The sequence below is a fragment of the Linepithema humile genome, chromosome 7 (assembly GCF_040581485.1).
Source record: "Linepithema humile isolate Giens D197 chromosome 7, Lhum_UNIL_v1.0, whole genome shotgun sequence".
Classification (NCBI taxonomy): domain Eukaryota; kingdom Metazoa; phylum Arthropoda; class Insecta; order Hymenoptera; family Formicidae; genus Linepithema; species Linepithema humile.
Window position 1 is genome coordinate 19,829,328 of NC_090134.1, and position 21,468 is coordinate 19,850,795.

Here is a 21,468-nt window from a genome sequence, read left to right on the forward strand (position 1 = left end):
CTCGAAGTAGGGTAGCAAGGGAGACAGGCGGTCGCAGAAGCGCAAGAGAAGCTCGGTCGCCCCAGTTGCCGCCACTAATGTCTCCTCATACTAACTACCTTCTTATCCTCTCTCCATTCTGCGCCCGGTTCAGGGTGGGAGAGAATAAGAGGGACGCAGAGAGAGAGGGAGAGAGAAAGATACAAAAGACGCAGGGACAAGCGCGGAGAAAGGACAAGGAAAGCGGGTTGAGCGGAGAAAACCTGCGGCAGTTAAGATAAAATAGCTCGGAAGTAGACACTTTTGTCTCGGGACGCGGGCAGATTTTTCTTTTGGCCGTGGCACGATAGGACCTCACACGTATCACTGCCGGCGGTTGGATCCGCAGGCGCTGTTTATGAACGCCGATTGCCAAGGTTGGTTAATTCCCGGGGAAAAATGGCGAGACCGCCGTGCGAGTCGCCGGGGACTTCTTTCGCCGTTTCGTGGAAAGAAGACGGTGCCTGGTAGCGGCGTTTCGCAGGATGAGAAAAACAGCTGCATGATGAAGATTGGTTGAGTCTGGATAATCAACCGGGCGCTGTCTCTTTCTCTCTCGCTTCCACATCTCCGCTATTTTTTTCATTCGCGTACAACGCGCTCGGTATAGCTGCAAGGCTCACTCGAGTGGCAAATTGGGACGTTTTGCCGCGTGGATGATTCTGTAATCTCTATCGCCAAGGTGAGCGTAATAAGCGCTGATAATGATCCCCGCGCTTCGAACGGCAGGATTTTTATAGCGAGATGCGGGGGATACTCGCGGAATCGTGGTACAAAGGAAAACGATAACGGTGAGATGCGCACCGAAGAGAAGAACAAGTTTTACTCTCTTTTTTTCACGCCAATATTAACCTTTATTAGCGTTAATATAAAACCGTGCTAGATTAAGTATTATGAAAATTTCAAAGAGTGTCACAAACTAAATCCCTTACGGATTTTGCGAATCGGAATCGACTTTGCAGCGACAATTGATGAATGCATTGCAGCATAAAGCCGTTGATATCGTTATCACAATCCGATTAGTGGATTATTAATCCAAGTGTTTTTCAGAGATTTATCTCTCGCAGAATATAAAATAAAATTATCGGGTGCAGTTGCAACTGAAATTGTATTCATTTTCAGCAGGACGGCAAAATAGCGCCTGCATCGACAAAGCCGATGGGATGCGCTTTGCATTGTATGGGAATTTTTTTCGATATTCGCTTCGAAGTTTCTGCATGGAAATTAGTATATCTAGCTATGTTGTTCCCGCGGGAGAGATCACAAATAGCGTATAGAAAATGAAGAAGACACAGCCGGAGGACACTCGTACCTAGCAATTTCTTATAAATTATTATTATGAATGACGCGCGTTGCGTCATAAAATTTGACAGACACGAGATTATTATAGAGCAGAACAAATTGAATAAATTGTTGTTGACTTACGGATTTGTAACCAATCGCGAAATTAATTTCAATATTCGTTTGCGCATCCGTATGCGGCGCTGTATGGTTTCATCGAGTGCAAATCGTTCTACAAATTGGACTTGTAATCATTGCACTGTATAAATTATTTATGACATAATATATTTCAGGGTGGTATTAACTCGGTATATATCAACGCGACTACGCACGTCACGTCCGAACTGGTACATTGTTGTACGCTACGCGATTCTGTTTAAACGCGATATAATTGATTTGCACGTTGACCAAGCTGTTGCACTAAAACAATGACCTATTTTCGCGCATAATGCGTACCCGATAGGCATGGATTTCGCACAAGTAATCTTATTATTATTTTCATGTGGTGAACTTGAGCTATTAATCATCTACATTTCCCTGAATTATATCGCGTGATGGTCTATAAAAATTTTCATCGAAATTTACTACAATTTGAATACGACGTCGTGGATTTGGAAAACAGATACATTAATTTATGTATCTTTACAAGTACTACATGAATCAAAATTTTACATAAAATTTAATGCAATTAATCATAACGTTTGATCGCGCAGTGATCGTTCGTGTGTTAACCGAAAAGTGATTTGACTCCGCTCGGGAGTGAAATTTCTCTTTTGTCGTCCTTAATCGAAATATATTTTTCCTTCGGAAAGCATTTGCTGAAAAGATCCATTCATTGATAGTTCTTCGTAAATATCAAACAAAATCTCTTGTCGTCTGAATAAGTTTCATGCATTTATGCAGACGATCGAATTACATATTCATAAGTTGTGCGCGTGCACACTTTACAAAGATGATGTCGGTTTATATGTTTGCGGAAATGTACAAACAATCGTACGTTTTAACAAGCAGCCTGCAAAATTCTCCAATGGCGCACCGGCTGCAACTGATATGTGCATCGCGTCGGTCATTGTGTCACGACTGGGGCGAGGACGCGTTCCAGTCTTGGCGTGAGATTCAAACTGGAAAACAAGGACGGCACGCTATGAAGAATGAATACTGGTATTTTGTCATCGACTTCATCGATCATTGTTGAAGACACTGTCGCGAGAGAGATGAATTATCACTCGATATTCTCTCGAAATGAGGTCGCTCCTTTCAATAACGTATGATAACTATGCAATGTTTTTCATCCTTTGTATGCTGCTTTAATGTCATAATCATTATGACACGATTCTCAGAATAAAAAGAAATTCACATTTTCGCTGCAATAAGCGTTTGCAATTTGGTGCGCGATTTATTGTGATGGTCGTGACAGCAATGGTTTTCATCGAAAATGTGTAATTGCCAACCGTTGCTGATCATATTAACTCGATTAATTAACAACTCGTTGTACTTAAACCAGTCATACCTGAAGTGGGACAGATAAAGTTACCTTAGCGCGCGACGATACGTAATCTGGTAATTAACTCGATACTGTCCAATATCCGGCGCGATATCGACGAACGATACGACAGCAAATCGAAAATTGTTGTACCAAAACTATATATGATGTAGAACGTCGGGAGCGAGGCGACAACATATTGTATCGACCGATGCCGAGGATCACGCTTGATTTAACGCGGCGCAGCGTCCCGATGGATCGATAGCTGGGTAATCTACCAGGACACACAAGGATCGGGACCTTTACAGGTCCAATTAACAAACAAACCAATTTAATTAGCATTATCAATGCAATTTCCGCACTGGCATCGGAACTAATATTGGAGGCGGCGGAGGCCGCCGATGTACGTACGCAATGTACACGATATTGGTTCGAGCGAGAGGCGACGAGGAACGGACGGGCCATGTAGTAATTCTGTAATATTGTGGGTGACGGTGGTTAGCCTTAGGGGATGGGCAAACAATGACATCCGACCAACGCGGCTCGATTGCTACGCCACCACCGTGTCGGCATTGAATGACGATAATGTAAATACATTATAGAATTATTTACTCGACATTTTGCAAATTATATGTATACTCCAGATATTCGCGGGAGAGGGAAAAAAATGCAACGATGTTATTAAGCCGATATATTTAATTGATGTGTGCTGTTAATCGTAATTAAGTGTCTTTGATGGGATAATCGTACGCTATTATACGTTGTTTAACTGTTTGTTGCATAAATGTTCGATATTGCATAGATGAGAATATGGATTTAATTGTGACAGTAAGCTAATGTTCAGCTAGATAGACGTATAAATAATAAGCGTTGGGGATACGTTGTGTATGAGGTCAGGTTACATGTATTAATGTAGAATATAATGTTGATTGTGTATAATGTATGGATTCGCGGATCTGCGCAGCATTATATCAGACAAGTTCGCGTAGAAATCTTATAAGTTATTGCAACGCCCGTAGAAATTATCCAGTTGTGTAAAAAAATGACTATTAGTCTCGAACGCTTAATCAGGATTGCTGAGGGAATAATTTAAATATATATGGACACGTTTACGTAAAACGAACAAGCGAGCGGGTCGAAAAAGCGAGTATCATGGAGATGAAAACACGTATGCCACAAACAATAAATCTCACCCGTCCCAAGTCCGAGCCACTACTCATAATTATAGGAAACCGTTAAGCCGTTATTATTTATTGGCCAAGTCGTTAATGGATCAATAACATTTCTTTTTTCCTAGTTTACCGTGTCGATAGCAATACATAAAGTGGCCAGCATTAAAGCGCGTGTACGCGTGCGCGCGCTTGTGTCTCATGCACACACATTGCCGGAAATGGGAGCGGTAGCAGCGCCGTAATATACTACAAACATTTGCGTTGTTTCACACTGTCTCTCATATTTGTCAGGAACTACCGTTAAATGACAATGTCTAACTCATTTACCGCGCATTAAACCACATGGTTCCCTATAATGATCCACTAAGAGGATTCTATTCGATATTAATTTCAGAATCATTCTATTTAAGGATGAAATATATTTTACATTACGAGAATAACTATTATATTAATTAAAAGATCGAAGATAAGAACATCGCGACGCGAACATCGCCACAGCATTTTGTGAAAATTTGAAGATATGAGATTTTATTGGAAATAATTTTCTCGAGGAAAAATCCAATACTTTCAAAAAACGAGAGAAACGAGCATTGACGTTACACTCGAATAAACTAATTTCGCTCAGCCATTTTGCACATTCATAGAATATATTCAGTGGTTTGACTAAATTTTTTTACTTATATCAAAGAAGAATAAAATGGCAAAGCTGTCGTTTTAATTTCCTTTTGGTTTGTAGATTTATTGCATTTATTTATTTTTCAGTTAAACGCATCACATGACTAGGAAAAAATTAATCCGTATATTACGGAATAACTGTATCGTGTTATTTCTGATATTGAACTTATTTAAAAATAGCCTGTTATTGAATAAGTTATATTTCCACCTCAATCGCGAATCATCTATATTAAGCTCTAGCGTTATCTTTGTAAATTATGCACACCCCCATAATATTAGATGAGGCTAAGAGCTGACGCTTAAATTGGGTCGACACGATCCGGGGATTTCAATATTCACACTGCGGTTAAAGATCAGGACTAATCCAAATGCGATCAGATGCATTACGTAGGAGAAATCACCATGCAGGGTAGGAACGTAAATGTTTGCCCAAGCCTCTGTGCCGCAGGTTAGATTGCGGCCGCCTTGAGCGTCGGGAAAGGTTAAACATCTGAGAGTGCGGTAAGTAATACATAATCCCAACGTCCGATCGCGCACAAGGGGCATACTTGTAGCCGTATTAAATCTGGTTGAGTCACGCGTGATAAAACCGACACGCGCAATTGAATGGGCGAGCGGTTGCGTGATCGTCGTGAATTACTGGCGCTCGCGAGTGCCATAAAAAAAAAAATACGCACACGGTTTACCGGCCGTAATGGCGACGCGAACATTGATAATCCTCAGCGATTTCCATCAGTTCGCCTAGTTCTGAAGTTTGGTCTTGTTGGAACGGTTGGCAGTTCACAACTTCGCGTTTCCAAATTGCAAACCATCATAAATAAGCACGCTTATCTCGTCAAGTGTCGTCGCCAAACTCAGTGCGCTTCGCATTTCTGTGCGAATTATGGCATCGTCAAACCGAGTTTGTCCGCTTGTTAAGACGGGCGTAATATAACGGTACGGATGGCGCCGTATCGCGAATACACCCAAGTACCAACGATAATGGGTTCGCGGGAACTTTGTGTGTCGCTAAACGGAGCAAATTAAGATATTGATGAGCGTTGCGGCGATATATTTATACCGCGGCATTATTTACGCGCTTTTTCCATTTGTATCGCGTCGCTCCGTTTCCGCAAACGTCACGACGCGTCGGGAGGGAAAACGCGAGGAAAATTTCCTTTCGCAGAAGTAAGACACGAGCAAATACCGTTTCTCCGCCGTGCAGACAAGATATTAAGCTGTTGAGACGAAAGTTGAGAGCTTTATAGAACCCGTAAGACTCATCAATTTCCCGGTATTTCCGATCGGTCAATCCTGCAGAGACAGCAACATCATTGCGCGCAATCCCATTGACGGTGAAGAATGAAAACTCCGTTTAACAATATCGCTTATTCAAGCGCGTCGGCACCCGTGCAGACTTTCTTCGCCCGTGCCGAGATGATCGATTGTGCTCGCGCGCACGGGGTTCCTCAGTCAAAACTGCACCCACGCTGACGATCAATATGCCGTGGCCTTCTCGTATATTTCGCGTTTCCGCGTGACTGCCCGTGTACTTGAAAACAACAATACTGCGTTAAAGCTCGCGATGCAACGAGCGGTTTGTAACGCGCGATACCGCCCGCATTTCTCCTCGCTTCGCCGCTGATTACGTCATAAAATACAACGAAGAGCGACGTGCGATCGCACGACCTCGTTGTATCAAGGTTACGCCGGCGTACATCGTGAAACGTATTTTACGGGATCGACGTTGCCTTCCGGTTGTGTTTCGTGGTCGTTTGTTGGTTCTCCCATTCATTCCGCCCGGCGCGCGTATATGTTCGCGCGCTGTGTCACCTCAGTCCGGCTATACTTTGCGAGCAAAACTTCCCGCTTATTCGTTTACCGAAACAAGCGCGTAATTTCGTTAGAGAAACTCGCAGCGTCGGCGGTTTCACCTCGTTATACGGAAACTTTCCGCGATCCCGTATGAAAAAGAATATAGGCGGTACGGAGCAACGGGCAACAGCTGCAACGACGCGGCGCGCTCGCCGCAATAATTTCCATTCCACGCGATTATTCGCGAATTGTTCACGGTGTACCGCACGGGTGCGCCCGCGCGCGCGATAACGACAGAAGAGTTTCTTGCTGGCGGCGGCTGTGGCCTATTTGTTACCATTTGGCTCGTAACGCTCTGACAAGGCATAAATTTTCCTTTCATCCGATACGTCAGAGTTAACGGGTCGCTGTGCGCGCACGGTAACGCGTGCGAGACCGTGCGTGCGTGACTAACCGCGCCACCAGATATATCTCGACCACCGCGAGGAGCGTGTGGCGTGAAAGAGAGACGGAGAGGCCGCGGGATACAACAAATTGCCAATCTCAACCGCGGTAACCAACTGCTAAGGGTCTACCCGACTCACATCAACATTCCTCCCCGCAACAATTTTGCTATTTCAAACGGAGGAACTTGACGTTTCTCTTTCAGCGATCCCATTTGTCGCGAAGATATAGCCGCGGCGAGGCGCGTAAATGTGTGATGCGAAATGGAATGCCGCGATTTAAAAAGCTTGCGACATGTGTACGTAACTTGCTTATGCATCGATAACAATTAATATCGGGTTGGGGAATTTAATTGCTGCCTTTAACAAAGTATTTCATAACGCAGCGCAGATGTTATCGTTTGTATCGTGCCTCTTTTTTTCGCAATTAATAAGGCAAGCATCTTATTAATGCTTTAATAGATTTTACTTGGATTTTCATGTACTTGTAATTCTCATGATATCGTGTTATATTGTAATATAAGAACAATTATACATTTTTATTTGCCGCTTCTAAAATTCGATGTAGTCAATATTTGCGCTGCGTTGTCGTACAACTCGATATATTTTCGTGTGTTTAGCCAACAACATTCTTATACAAATTCATCCAGAAGTCCGCCCTGTTTTGCAATATGCCTTTCTCCATTGTTAACTCTTGATTAATGTTCATATAATTATCTTCTTTGCCTCTCGGCTCCCAATTCACGTTTACGTAATCATTCATATTCGATGTAGGGTTTCTGAAAATTAATTTTTTCTTATTTATATTTGTCATTGCATTAATGAAGGATTGCCTGAAACATACCCGTCTTTTGCAAAATTTGCCAATAACGTGGTAAAAATGCGCGTCATTTTCTCCGCAGGAGAGCCAGATTGTGGCACATTTTTCAAAATGTCCGAATAGAATTCATAAGTCATGTCGTCGCCATGGGCAACACCTATTTGAAATAAACAAATCCTATTAATTAAAGTAGGATACATTAGGATCGTGTCTTTGTCGCAATCTGAATAAATGGAACAATAAGAGCGTGCTTAATAATAAAGAGGGAAAAAGTATTTTCCACGACACGTTATGGAGTTTCTAACTCACCCTCTTCCACTTGAAACAAACTCTTCATCATACCGAATGGAGCTTCGTAAGAAAATAAGTACTCGTAAATTGGAGCCGAAATTCGGGTGCTTAATATCTCTAAACTGAGAGCAGTCGCAACGTCAAACATGACGTCGTCCAACATCTAAAATGCACAAACAGCTATAATATGCACGTCGTTAAACTCACTACGCGCTGCTTGCACAAAGTTTCGTGGTAGCGAGACGATATTAACGTTAAGCACTCACCATCATAAACTCTTTCGTCGTTTCCGTCGAGATCGACTTATCCTCGAAGTAGAAGCTCTTCAGGTTTTCACCCAGTTGGTTCTTTTGCCCGGCGTCGGTTACATTCAAGTCGTCCGGCAGAAAGTTTTCGAAGTGTTCATTCATCTGATCGATATTGCCGAGCATCACTGAAAACAAATGTGTGGATATCGTTTACATGACGCCGAGCGTGTAACTTCAGCGTGTAATATCATGTCATATGATTACTCTGCACGAAGTACGAGGACTCGTCGGCCGTGATTCCGGCCATAACAGGCACGTCGGCAATTTTTCCGGTCTTCAGCAGCGTCCACGGATCGGCGGGCAGAAATATTTCTTGTCCTAGGTCAATCTCAACCGACGGAATAAACGCTGCGAAACGGCCGTTCATAGTGTTCTGCAATGACGCAATCGAAATGATTACCAGCACTTAGTACTCATTAGCGTAATGTCTGCGTTCGCATACATATTTGGGTACCGTAAACTTCAATTAATGTAACGCTACCTCTCGTACGCGTAATAACGAGGTTCTACATTCAATTAACGCAATATCTGCTCAATGAATGTTATCGAAAAAAGTCACGTCAAGCGCACTGCCGCATACCTCGGTCTTTATTAATTCCATACTGGCCGTGATTAATTCTTTCGCACTAAATTCCGCGAGTCTGGCAACTAGCTCAGCAGAATCGCTGGTTTCAATCTCCAGTTTATCGCCCAATTTGAAAGCCATCTCCCTGGGATTGTAAGACATCGCCCATGTGTTAACCGCGCTTCCACTCTGCTGAATAGCGCTGTTAAACAAACCTGTAGCGCAGTAAATCATGTTGTAGGATTTTAAATGGACAAAAGTTTGCTTCAATCAAGCACACATCTCACCATCGGACATAGGAGACATCATGTGAAGCTGCACGGAACTTGCGCCCGCGTCCTCGCCGAAGATCGTAACTCGGTTGGGACAGCCGCCGAAATAATGTACGTTATCCTTCACCCATTTCAGCGCCATCACCTGATCTTTTAATCCGGCGTTGCCAGGCGCATTCTTGTCGCCGGTGTTTAAAAATCCTATAAATCAATCATAACTATTTATCACGCCACGTAAATTTTAAAGATGAAACTTATTTGAATAAAGTAAATCGCGGAGTCACACACGATAGTTTATTAATGCAATTACTTACCAAGGGGGCCGAGTCTATAGTTGAGCGTTACAAGAATGACGTCCTGCTCGACTAAAAAGTCAGGCCCGAAGAACGAATCGTCACCGGAGCCGCCGTTAAAGTTACCACCGTGGAACCATACCATAACGGCTCTGCGAGCCTCTTTGTCTAATACCGGAGTGTAAACATTCAGGAAAAGACAATCTTCTTCGCCAAGCATGTCTTGCTCTAGCACGTTGAAGAACGGACAAGTCGACCGATGGTAGGTCGCGTCGTACGTGCCTTCCCAAGAATCGGCTGGCTCCGGCATCTTCGAAATTAAAGCTCGAAATATTCATTTATTGAACAATCAACATTGCTCGCGCAATGTTTCGATGCCAGTTTATTTATTTTTTTTTTTAATGTAGAAACAGTTCACAAAAATAAGCGTATGTATTATGCATGAATGTAAATTTGGCAATCAACTTACCTGGAATTTATTAAGACCGATATTGGGCTTTGCGTATGGTATCCCTTTGAAGCTATAATAGGGCTTGTTCTGTAAAACAGTATTGGTCTTCAGACCCTTCAGAAATCCCTGAGGAATTTCTAATTGAACATTCTGCTCGGCCTCGGCCCACGCGATCACGAACGCACAAAACACAAACTTGTGAAACCACATTTTGACTCTGCGAAAAGATTGCCGCGTCGCCCACCTTATATATCTTCAAAACACATGTTGATGGTCAAATGAATGGATTATAGCGGACTATATTTACGCAATCATTACCTAGAGGAGATAATAGCGCGAACGGGTTACCCATGTAGCAATTTACGAGAAGCCTCCGTAATCTCGCGTGTCATAACTGTAACCGCGATGTCGGGTTTTCGAGTAGAATTGTCAGATCGGATTTCCTCAGTTTATCTTTAACCTCGATACATAATCTCTATTAGATTCATAATGTGCTTCCTGAAATTTATTGTAATCCGCAATAAGGTACATCGTACAAATTGCGTTGCTTTTCAGGAACCGCGAATAAAAGAGATAAATTGCTCTTTATTACCGCCTTTACAATTGTGCACGTTGTACATATTCATAAATTGTTTTTTTTTTTTTCGCGATATTCGGTAAAATCACATTTTATCTATCGTTGAAAAATGTTATTTCATAACCACTCGTTGCATTTCGTCAAGTAGTACGGTTGGATTAGGTTGCGGAAAAATATAGAAAACCTTCCGCGATTAAGACGAGTCATCGTTGATCATGCAGTTAAGAATTACCTATCATTATAAACCAGCAAAACTAAAATTTTCCAGTTTTCATCTGCGCATCTGTCTATTAAATTTATTTACAAACAGAAGTAAAATAGCATTTTTAAGAAATATTCCCTTAAAAATAATTTTAATATTATTTATATAAAATGTATTTAAATTTTTTAAATATTTTCTTGAGATAGTAAATAATTTTATGTTGTACAGTTTTCATGGTTAAATAATTCAAATTTTTCGATAAACGGCGAAAAAATATTCCAGACTAATTAGTCTGCGCTCAAGATATCCTATATTGGAAAAATTAATCACGTTACATATTATTATTATTATTATTATGTAACGTTACGTGATAATGTTATGTTCGAACATGTCAGAAGTGCTGAAAGTCGCAATGTTTTCGCAGTGACGGAAAATTTCAAGCAGAATTTTAAGGCAGAGCACATGAAGTGCACTCGAAATGAATAAATTTCTACAACTTGCTTTTATATCCATGCAAATAGGAAAGCAGATATAAAGGAAAGAAATGAAATGAGCATAGCTGCGCAAACTAAGTAGAGCGAATTTTGAACGCCATAATGATTAAGGTCATGTACTTAATACAAACTTTACGAGTTAAGCGGTAATTAAGGTCGAGTTAAGAGAGGAGTAATTTGAATTTCTTCGATATTCAGATATATAGATTTGCAGTATTGCCACTTTATGACATAATTAAAACTTCTGACGATAAATATATTGATAAATATATTTTGACAATATCAGTCAGAAAATTGAAGAATTATTCTATTCTTCAGGCGGCCTTTAAAACGAAGGCATCTTTTGTAAAAATTCAGTGACACATAATTATGATTCTTAATATTTAATCAGGCGTAACACACGTGTGTCGCTTTAAATCAGCTTTCGGCATCGACAAACGACGCAATCGAAAAAATATGAAATTGAAGTAAATCTTGTGCGCGTGATTTTCCGCTTTAACGAACGATCCGACGGTTTCTGACAATCTGTTCGCTGCGCTAGGGAGAAGGAAGATACGTTCCGTGAGCAATTGCAGCCGTCCACCCAGCGTTCCCCCGAGTGAACTTCAGTCTGTTTCGAGCGTGCCATCGAATTTTTCAAACTTCAGCGTGATTTTCCATGAGGAGTTCCTTCGTCGACGTCGACGATTCTCTTGAAAGCGACGTTGCCCGTCGCCATGAATGTGGCGTCGTATTCAGACCGAACTTATGCAAAGCAGCCGATAGGTACACACTCAACCTCGCGTCGCAGGCAATCGTTATTCCTTCGATCGGCAACTTCGATCGTGTATTTTTTCCCGCTAAATAAAGTATTTTAGAAGATCGCGTCTGATCCGAGAAAAGAAGATACAGATATAAATTAATTTGCATATTCAAGCGAGGTGGATCTATAAAGTAAAAGAGGACAAGCCGATCGATAAGCAGTTTTATACAACGACAAGGAATACGCTTCCTACTTTTTTTTCGTAAATAGAATATCCGCTTACAGCAAGCTGCTTTCAACGGTCGCCGCTAGGGAAAAGACAAAAGGGTAGACATGGGACACTTGCGAAATATGACCACTTTGTCCGCGCCCTGGCATCGACGGCTCTTGCTTCTACACGTTTTCTACCTGAGAGACTTACGGCCCAGTTTCGCGTTTCAAAGCTACTTTCAAGTCGAATTTTAATCAACATGTTAATTTTCAAGAAACAAGCCACACGTGAAAACAGTAATTTGAGGCGAACATTAATGTCATTTGCTTTCAGTCGCTCGATTTCAGGTGTGCAAATGTAACAGGAACTTCAAATACATCCTTGCTTCATCTCCCTTACGCATAATAAGATGAAAAGTTACGTAACAATAGGGAATCTTCTTTCTTATTGTTGGCGCCGCTTCAAAAGTACATTGTTCGCCTCTTAATAAACCCTTTGCGTACATACAGCGCAGTACAGTATATTTGAAAGAGGGCCGCATCAATGTTGTTGTAATGGTATTCGGTGTGCTGCGCATGCAAGTAATTGAATAAACAGCTTGTGAAAAAACAGTGAAATTTCAGCCCGCAATATGCGAATGCGGAAGGTCAAGTGCTCAATCGTGCAGACGCGGTTGTGCAGTTTGCAAAACGCATCGCGGCAGTGATAAAAGAGACCCGCGCGAATTTATGAACGGACCGGCGGATAGTCGTGAGCCGTTTAACTGCTCGTTGTTTGCTCGAATTACGGGCCATTGACACCGGAAAAAATTTCGGATAATACGAAAACAACGCGGCCGAGCAGGGGTCGGGCCGACGAACGGTGGTCCGTGAAATAAAACGCGGATATTTTTTTTTTGCCGCCGCCCTCGCACTCTGTCTGTCATCGCGCGCGCACCATCAGCGATTCTCTACGGCGATTCCGGCAAGTTCCGTAATGGACAAAGCACGCGCGGATTTGACACATTTCCGCATCGTACAGAAAAGCGTGCTGAAAGCATATTTTCACCTTTCCTCCCACGAGCATTTTTTTTCCTCCCATGACTGAATCAACGGCTAGCCATCACTCAGGTGCGCCACTGCCCTCTCTCGAGCTTTTCACTTTGTTTTAATAGTTCGTTCTTTTGCGGCTATTCATCCCTCTTTGTCTCTCTTTCCTCTTTACCGCATCTCACCCTCCCTCCGTCTCCCCTCTGCCTGCATTCCTCCGTCTCTCTCTGTTCACTCACTACTTTATCTTCCCTTTCTTCCTGTCCATTTGTCCTTTCTGGTCACCTCATCCCCCATCATTTGCTCTCTCATACTGTCACCCCGTTCGGTGCAGTTCGTTCGCTCGCAAACAATGCTGCGGCCGCCCCTGTGCCTATGCGTTGTTTTCGCTGAATAAATTTAATTTAAATTTTTCTGCCGTTCGGGAACGTTTATTAAGTAAATATATCACGCGGAACGTTGTGCACGCTGATATTTTCCGCGGGACTTGCACCGCCAAAGCCGCGAACACGTATTGCATTCAGCCATTGCCGCGGATGCGTGCACGTGTTCATGATGCACGCACGGAATAACCAGCGAAACGCGACTCCATGTTTACGGGATTAATTTATTAAGTTCCGCGCGCGAGCTCTTTTACCGTTTCACCGCACCTAGTCGAGAATCATGTGGTATGCGAATTGGAAAATGTAGTTTCGTTGCGTGGAAATTGCATTAAAGAGTAAAATGTCTGCAACGAAGCGCAAATGTGTATGTGACATACAATTTTAAGGATCAGAAAATCTTAAACAGGTTGAAATTAGAACCTTCGCGGATATCAACATCGATTTTGTTATTCTGGAATAATTATGAAAAGTAAATTTGGTTACTGAAAATCAATCTTGCTTACACGGAATGTCGAATTATTCGGATAAATGCGATACAAAGGAAACTGTCCATCATATGTGCAATATCAGCTTATGCAATAATATAATATCGCTATTAAATTATTAAATTGGAGGTTAATGGCCAGTGATTCCTGGGGCAAAGACCGAGATAGATAGAGAACATAGCAGAATAGTGAGAAAAGGAAAGGTGAGATGTCATATCTCCGGCCATTAGGAAGCAATTAGAATGCGAGCTATCCTTTTGTCCACTCCGATTTAAACCGGTGGTTGCAAAAGGATGCGAAATATGTTTCCTTGAAAGCAAATTCAACATTCCGCGCGACCATCTTTTAAGATAGATATGCTCAACTATATATTTTTTTCCGCATAGAAAACTTAAAATAAAATTTCATCTTAGTTCTCTGTGTACGCCGCTGTTGCCGAGCAAGCGCGTTTTTTCATAGCAAGATTATAGAGAGGATCTATAAATACGCCGATTAAAGCGTCGCTATTTTGCATGTATTCGCCGGCTAGCGTCAATATTTTTTGAAAATCGTCTTTTAGCCGTAGTGAAATATGAGAAGATTTATACATTTGCTTTTGCGTCACGTATTTTTCGCTATCACTCAAGTATTTTTTGTCGACTTTTTAGGAATGGAGACATTAGTATCTGTATTAAGAGTGACACGCTATGGATTGCTGTGTTGCTTCAACTAAAACCGGCGAAACGCATTTAGAATTCCCCTTGTGATAACGCAACGGATATTGCAACAGAAATCCCGGCTTAAACCGATCGACATGTACAATTTTCTCTAATTATCTCGCACCTGCGGATAAAGACATCAAGAGAAGGAAAAAAAGAGAAAAACGGAACGTCAGCACGAGTAAAGTGCGACGAAAGGAATTGCCTCATTGTTCATGGTACTGTAATAGACAATGGTGGTAGCGAAATAGCAACGAGAAAGGTCCTGCTGGATCGCCAGCTGGGATTAAACCATCGCGCAGCAAACCTTTAACCGCGATGAGAGTAAAGCACTTCCAGCGGCGGCCGGGCCTTTTGATTTGAATGTAAGAGCGATTTTCCGTGCGAGGAGCTTGAAAATGTAAAAGCCAACCGTTCAAGGCTCTCGGTGTGACGAGGAAGAAAGTGGTAGATGGAGAAACAGAAGAAAAGCTAGAGAGAGAGAGAGAGAGAGAGAGAGAAAGAGTGACAGAATTGGGAAAAGCGGAAAGAGAAAGATGGAAAAGGCATCAGAAGGGTTAGATATCGCAAGACTCCGGCAAATAAGCGCGAAGAGGACGGAGTAACATAATTGCTTTTGCAAAGGAGGTCACAAATTCGCCATTCACAGTCGGTCAGTGCGGTTGAAAGCGTCCTTTCGGGCGTAAGGTTTTTAATACGAAGCGGAGTGCCGCTTCTGGTTTTGAAAGCGTTAAAGATCTCGTCTCTTGCGCTCAGTTTCGCGTGATTCCATCCCTTTCGATCTCTTCTTTCTCTCGCGCTCCCTCCTGCGGCGCACCTTGCTGGCGTCGCGCGAGCCCCGCACCAAATCGCCTCCGGCGGAATATCGATTATCGATATTTATTGCCATGCGGTCAGCATGCGTCGCCTATATATTCCGACATTAGCCGATCAAGCGGGACGATGTACGATTTTCGGAGCCAGTTAGGTATCGTCGAGCGCATCATCAGCTGATCGGAAGATGATTTTCGTGCACTGATATCTAAGCTAATGGCATTAAGGGCGATGTCGAACAATGCAGTTGGCGCAATAGCACGGTATCGTTCGTCGACATATCTGCTTTCTCGGCACCGTGTCTGTCGTAATAACGTAATAACGTCACATGACGGCATAATGGGATTTCATATCACACGCCGGTTACATCAGACATCGCGTTCGGTCTCATATCGACGACTATGCGAAAAACACGGCTGTCGCAAAATCAGAATATCTAACCATTGTAAAAGGATGAACAAAGATTTACAAACAGCCTGATACACCGAAGGTAGGCGCGCGTACGGAGAGGTGTCATAATCTTTAACATTGCCGTCGGCTGACGGAACTTTTGACGTCGCTCGAGGCAACATTGCGCTTTTTTATGGAAAGAACAGACTGAGGGCGGTAAAGGAAGGAGCTTATACGCAAAATTTCACGGTAATGGGGCACATTTTTTATCGAGATACCGTAGCCCCGGCTGTTTGTGCACCACCACCCTTTCTGTACCCGATGTCAAACAACGAGATATGAATGTTTACGACGCGGCTTGTCGTAAGAACCGTAATTTACTGGTTGCATTTTGTAAGACGTCATGCTCCGCGGCTGGGAACCGTCTAAACTCGTATGTCTTATGCGCCGTATTCTTCTTGCTCGTAAATGCAGACCGTCCCGATGGTATTCCACCTCCCCCACCCCACCTTCCCTTCCCTGGCTGTCACGGGAAACGTTTTGTCTAGCTATCGAATAATACGCGCGAAATGTGCCGAACATAATATCCACGAAAACGTTCGCGCGATAGAGAAGAGAGACGCGGAAAAGGTGATCGGCGCGCTGCATTCAATTTCAAGTTGTCTGCTCGCTCGAATAGTTCGCTTTATCATCGTGCAGCATGATTTTTACTCGCATCCGAAAAGGAGAAAGAATTCTCCTGGGAGCCTCGCGCTTGTTACTTGTGAAGTTTTAACCTGATCTCCCCGGCAGTTTGCTCGATGTCTAATGGGAGAGTTTCAAACTCAGTAGTCACAATTGCATTACTTAATCGATCATATAAATCGATTCCCACTCCGACGTGTCATTTTCGAGGAAACTGACGCTGTAGCTAGAGCGGAAAAGCAGAGAATGGAAACTTAAACCAAGTAAGTTTAAAACAATATGAAGTTTGTAAACCATGTAATGAAAGACGATATAAGTTTATAGAAGCAATATTGCACCAACACCGAACATTCACGAACGGAATTCGTGTGTACAGAATTTCGCATATGCATTACATGATTAAATATTATACAATTTACTATCAATCACATTATCTTACAAAGTTTTTCCAAACAGTTTTTTTACAACATTTTTCTTGTTTTTTTCATGATAACGAAAGAGTATGGTAATAAGAAAGGTAAGAGAAGAGTGGTTTCGTCTTTCTCAATAGATATGCAAACAAGCAATGCAGTCAGGAACGGGCGGAAATATTACAGGAAATGAAAAGGAATTTATAAGACTCAATGTCCCAACAATGTAAGGGTAAATGCATGTAGCATCAATCTGGATATTTTAAATTGTCTGTTTTACATTAACGTGATTAATGCCGTTGTTTTTCGGACGAAAAAATAAATTTGTAAGCTACGTTTGCGGCTTCCTTGAGCTTTTTTTATAGAAAAGAGTTTAATGAAATTATTAATACTTCACAAATTATACAAAATGTATGATATATAATTTATTCGTATTACGGAGACGTGTAAAATTTTATCGTAATAATTTTGAATTTAAAATAGAATTTAAACACAAATATTACATATTTGCATAATTTGTACCATGAAGGGTTGCAAAACATAATCGGGAAAATGTTTTAATGCAAAAAAATATATCGTTTTATTGCGCGGTTTCATATGAAAAGTGTAGGATTGCTGTCCAATATATACGAGAATATTGTACGAACGGATCAGATTTACAGGCGAAATCCGTATCTAGAGATATCTTTCCCTGGCGACGTAGATTCGTAGACCGAGGAACGCGAAAAATATACGCAGCACCACGTAGGGGAAATAAATTAGGTGCCTTGGAAACGAACCCGGGAACTGAAGACAGAGTCAATTATCGAAGACCCCAACGCTCTCCAGAGATCGTGCCTTTATAGGATGTCCTGAAGTCTCGATATGGAAATCTTAGCATTTGAACAAACAACTTAAATGATAATTAATTCAAAACGTCCAATTTTGTTCTTACAATTAGAATAGAGAAGCGTAGACTCGGATAAATTGTCATCATCACTTCTAGAAATTTCCATCTTACCGTTTTTAGAACAGCACTTTATTTAATAAAGAAGTGCATAGCTTATTTAAGATATGTGATCTAGTCAAAGAATAATTTGGAGCCATACATTTCCAATACGGAGGTTGAAATCTAGGTCGCCTATCTGCTTGCATCCGATATGTCAACCTTTGACTGGAGTCTCGTGCAATTGTAACCAGAGACAATTGTAATGTGGTGTCAAAGTGACACAAGTACAAAAGGAAAAGCGAGGTTGAGCTTCTATCTTCTTGTACGTGATATCGCATTCCAATCGCGTATTGATCTCTTCAACGGTACATATTACGCGTTATTTAAGGATCATAATACAACGTTTTGTCACTTTGTTTCGCGAGATTTCATACCGTAAAACATTTTTAATTTTGCTAAACAAATGTGTGTCTATGATAAAATAAATACACAGGAAAGAAATCCTTATATTTATTGTCAGAGATGGTCTTAAGGAATCTATTGTGCGGATCTCACACAGCAACACTTTTTCATATTTCGTCATTTATCGAATAGACGTCTCGTTTGTGCGAACTCGGTCGACGAGTGAGAGATAACTCTTGTAAGCGACTAGAAGCACGGCGAGATGAAGTTCTGTTACAACACGTGGACCTGACAGCTTCTTGTTTGCGTCGTCGTTATAAATTTAAGATGCATCCACATTTGTGAAGGCGGCGCGCGTTAAGAACTAGGGCAGCGGTCGCCGTATTCCTTATCTGATTTTTGCGGGGGCAACGTCCATTTTATATCCTCGTATTTTCCGCCTCGACGCAGTAATCAGAAAGATCTATAGTTACATCGCCACGCTGGAAGTTCTATCCGACATTACGTACGCCCCGCGATAAATAGACGGCCCGAAGGCAGTTACACTGAAATGAATTATCATCGTGCCGACATCTACGCTGTGAGATGTGACTTGTGTGTGTGTGTGTGACGTAATCGTGCCGAATTTTGAAAACAAATCACGCAGCAAGCTTAAAGGGAAGTGTGAGGTAGCAAGAAGAAGAGTGATTCGATCGGAGGAGGTGTGGTCTTATCTCGCGGAAGAAAAAAAATTGTATTAAATCTCTTAAAATCCGCGAGCGGTTCTGAAATTAAAACTTTAAGCCAAGCTTACGTTTCTGACCAATCAATCACAAGCGGCGAAGCGTGGTTGAAATTTTGAGCCGCTTCGTCGTCAGGGAAGATTAAGCGCTCGTTTAGGAGAGATGCACACCCTCTTCTTGATATCTCGTTCCATTGGGTCAAGGAGAAACCCAATAAAGATCTCGCCAGCGAGTCTTTAGTCCCGCAAATCGATCGATCGCCGTCCATTTAATCTCTCCGCTCTCGATACCGCCGTGTGCGAAAAAGATATCATTACATCATTGCCTGTGTACACCGTAGGTATATAGTAACCAAGATTACTCCGCGCGATGAATCATGTGTGAATAAGCGCTACAAGGATCATCCTCTTTACGTTGTTATCAGTTATCGCGCTTCCCCGCTTTCAACCGCTATGAATCCCGCAAGCAGACGTCGAGCTCGAGAAAGAACACGAAGAGCTTCGTGCGTAAGTAATTACAAGATGTGCGGTGAGAGGAACCCTTTCCCAGATTCGCGCAACTCCCGGGACGTTGGGTGCACTTTTCGCAGAGATCGATCCTGTATCCTTCTCGTCTGCAACACGGAAACGCTTCTTCCTTGATAAATTTAATTTACATCGGGTTAACTTCGGAACAGACAGCGCGCTCTCTCTAAGTTTCCCTTCACGACGAGCGCAATTGACGATTATATCTAGTCGTCGGGGAAGATTCTCAGTTTTTCTCGAATAAAGTACGAAATTTAATGAAAAAATAAATTAAGCATGTTTTAATTGAACGCTGTTTGTTGTGGCAATTTCGCACATATGAATTTTGCGAGAATAAAATCGAAGTGTTTGTTCATAAAAAATTTTAAACAACGTCCGTCAATATTGCTGAAAGTAGCGCATTTCGTGCATCGGCGTATGCATTTTTAAGGCGCAACCGCTCTAAAATTATTTATTATCTGTAACATTCGCTATTTTCTGAAATTCAAATTAATTGCGTTAATTAAATTTTTCTAGATATAATGTACAGCAGCGAACGATGTTAATCTATCGCGCGGACCACGCAAACACGCAACGGCGCGTGTGCAAATTTTTTGATCAGTCACGTGAAGCTCATTACCTTTCACCCCTAACGAGGTGAAAAGTACATAGAAGCGCGCGTTAATTCGCGGTAACGTCCCATTCTTGCCGGATCTCGCCTCCCATTTCCTCGCTCAAGCGACAATTTTTCCGTTCGCATTAGCCCGCCGGAAAAAGCAATAACGTCTCTTTATCTCGACACCGCGAGAGCCGTGAACCATCTTCTCTGCCGCGCACGAATACTTTATTCCTTCTATTCTCGGGAGTCCCCGCAGTTTCCGTTTTCTTTACATTGCGTCGCGCGCGCTCGACCCGAATATTCTTTTCTCTTATTTCGTTCACTGTATACGTCCTTCATCGCACCGAGTTCTCGTGCGCGTGCCTTTCGCGTGTGCGTGCGTACACCATGAGCCTTGTACGTGACAGCGTTTACCATTGGGTCGGGTTTAAATCAATAATCCTGAAGACGGTGACATGAGACAGTTTGCCGGTGTAGTTAGCGAGGCAATGCAAGTTGGAAACGTCCACATCTAACCAAGGTAATTGCAACATTAAATTCAATTTGCCTACCGGCGCCTGTAGGATGTGCGCTGCGAAATTGCACGAGTTCTTGGCAAGCTTGATCCTATGACGTTCGTAAGAAGAGAAACAAGGAATTTAGCTATGGATTATTTCCACCATCGCGAGTTGCTGCGAGTTTAAATTGTACTTTATAATTCGCTGTTACGGTAGCGCGCATCAATGCTAATTATTAATCTATTTTACTATTAAATTTTGCTATAACGAGCAACTGAAAGATTTTAATTTTATTTCAGATGTGGAAACGCATTTATAATATTACGTGGTAGATAATTGAAAATATGACTGACATGTTCGATTTTAGTTGATAAATGCTTAAGCAAAATTATTCTTTTATTCGATTTTAGAAACTATGATAAGATAAAACGATTTTCTATATTGCATTATATTATAGCATATCAATACCAATGTAATTAACCAGCGCTCATTATTCGCATAGCTAATACAAATTGAATCCATTATTTTTAGGATATGTTAAACTATGTAATTAATCTCTTGTTTAAGCAAGACTCGCAAAATCATTCTTGACCTCTATTGAACGCACACATATCATGGTGCTTATGGCTTTTGCTGGTCTCAAAAACAGGAAGCGTAAAGTTTTCATAATAACACATCCTCTCCGTTAGATAGGAAGACCCAATTGCCACAGGATGCACACAGGGTCCGCCGACACAAAGGTTCACCTTTTTTCCTGCTTCAGCCGCATCTACACGGAACAGCGAACGCTTATGCGAACCCTTACCCGCAGGGG

The 21,468-nt window shown here is 42.0% G+C and overlaps 2 protein-coding genes and 1 long non-coding RNA gene across 9 annotated transcripts in view; 1 reads left to right on the forward strand and 2 right to left on the reverse strand.

Annotated features, from left to right (window-relative positions):
- Ten-a (tenascin accessory) overlaps positions 1-21,468 on the reverse strand; it is a 482,645-nt gene that overhangs the window by 359,832 nt on the left and 101,345 nt on the right. The gene's annotated exons all lie outside the window — the stretch shown is intronic.
- The window catches only part of LOC105668286 (uncharacterized), a 182,976-nt gene that overhangs the window by 156,005 nt on the left and 5,503 nt on the right, over positions 1-21,468 (forward strand). The gene's annotated exons all lie outside the window — the stretch shown is intronic.
- Positions 7,311-10,469, reverse strand: LOC105668279 (esterase FE4-like). The gene is made up of 9 exons (XM_012360557.2): positions 9,885-10,469; positions 9,437-9,725; positions 9,138-9,323; positions 8,866-9,065; positions 8,490-8,658; positions 8,244-8,410; positions 7,996-8,140; positions 7,711-7,843; positions 7,311-7,645 (listed from the first exon to the last, which is right to left on the reverse strand). The coding sequence occupies exons 1-9, from the start codon at positions 10,074-10,076 to the stop codon at positions 7,483-7,485; spliced, it is 1,644 nt and encodes a 547-aa protein (XP_012215980.1). The 5' UTR covers positions 10,077-10,469; the 3' UTR covers positions 7,311-7,482.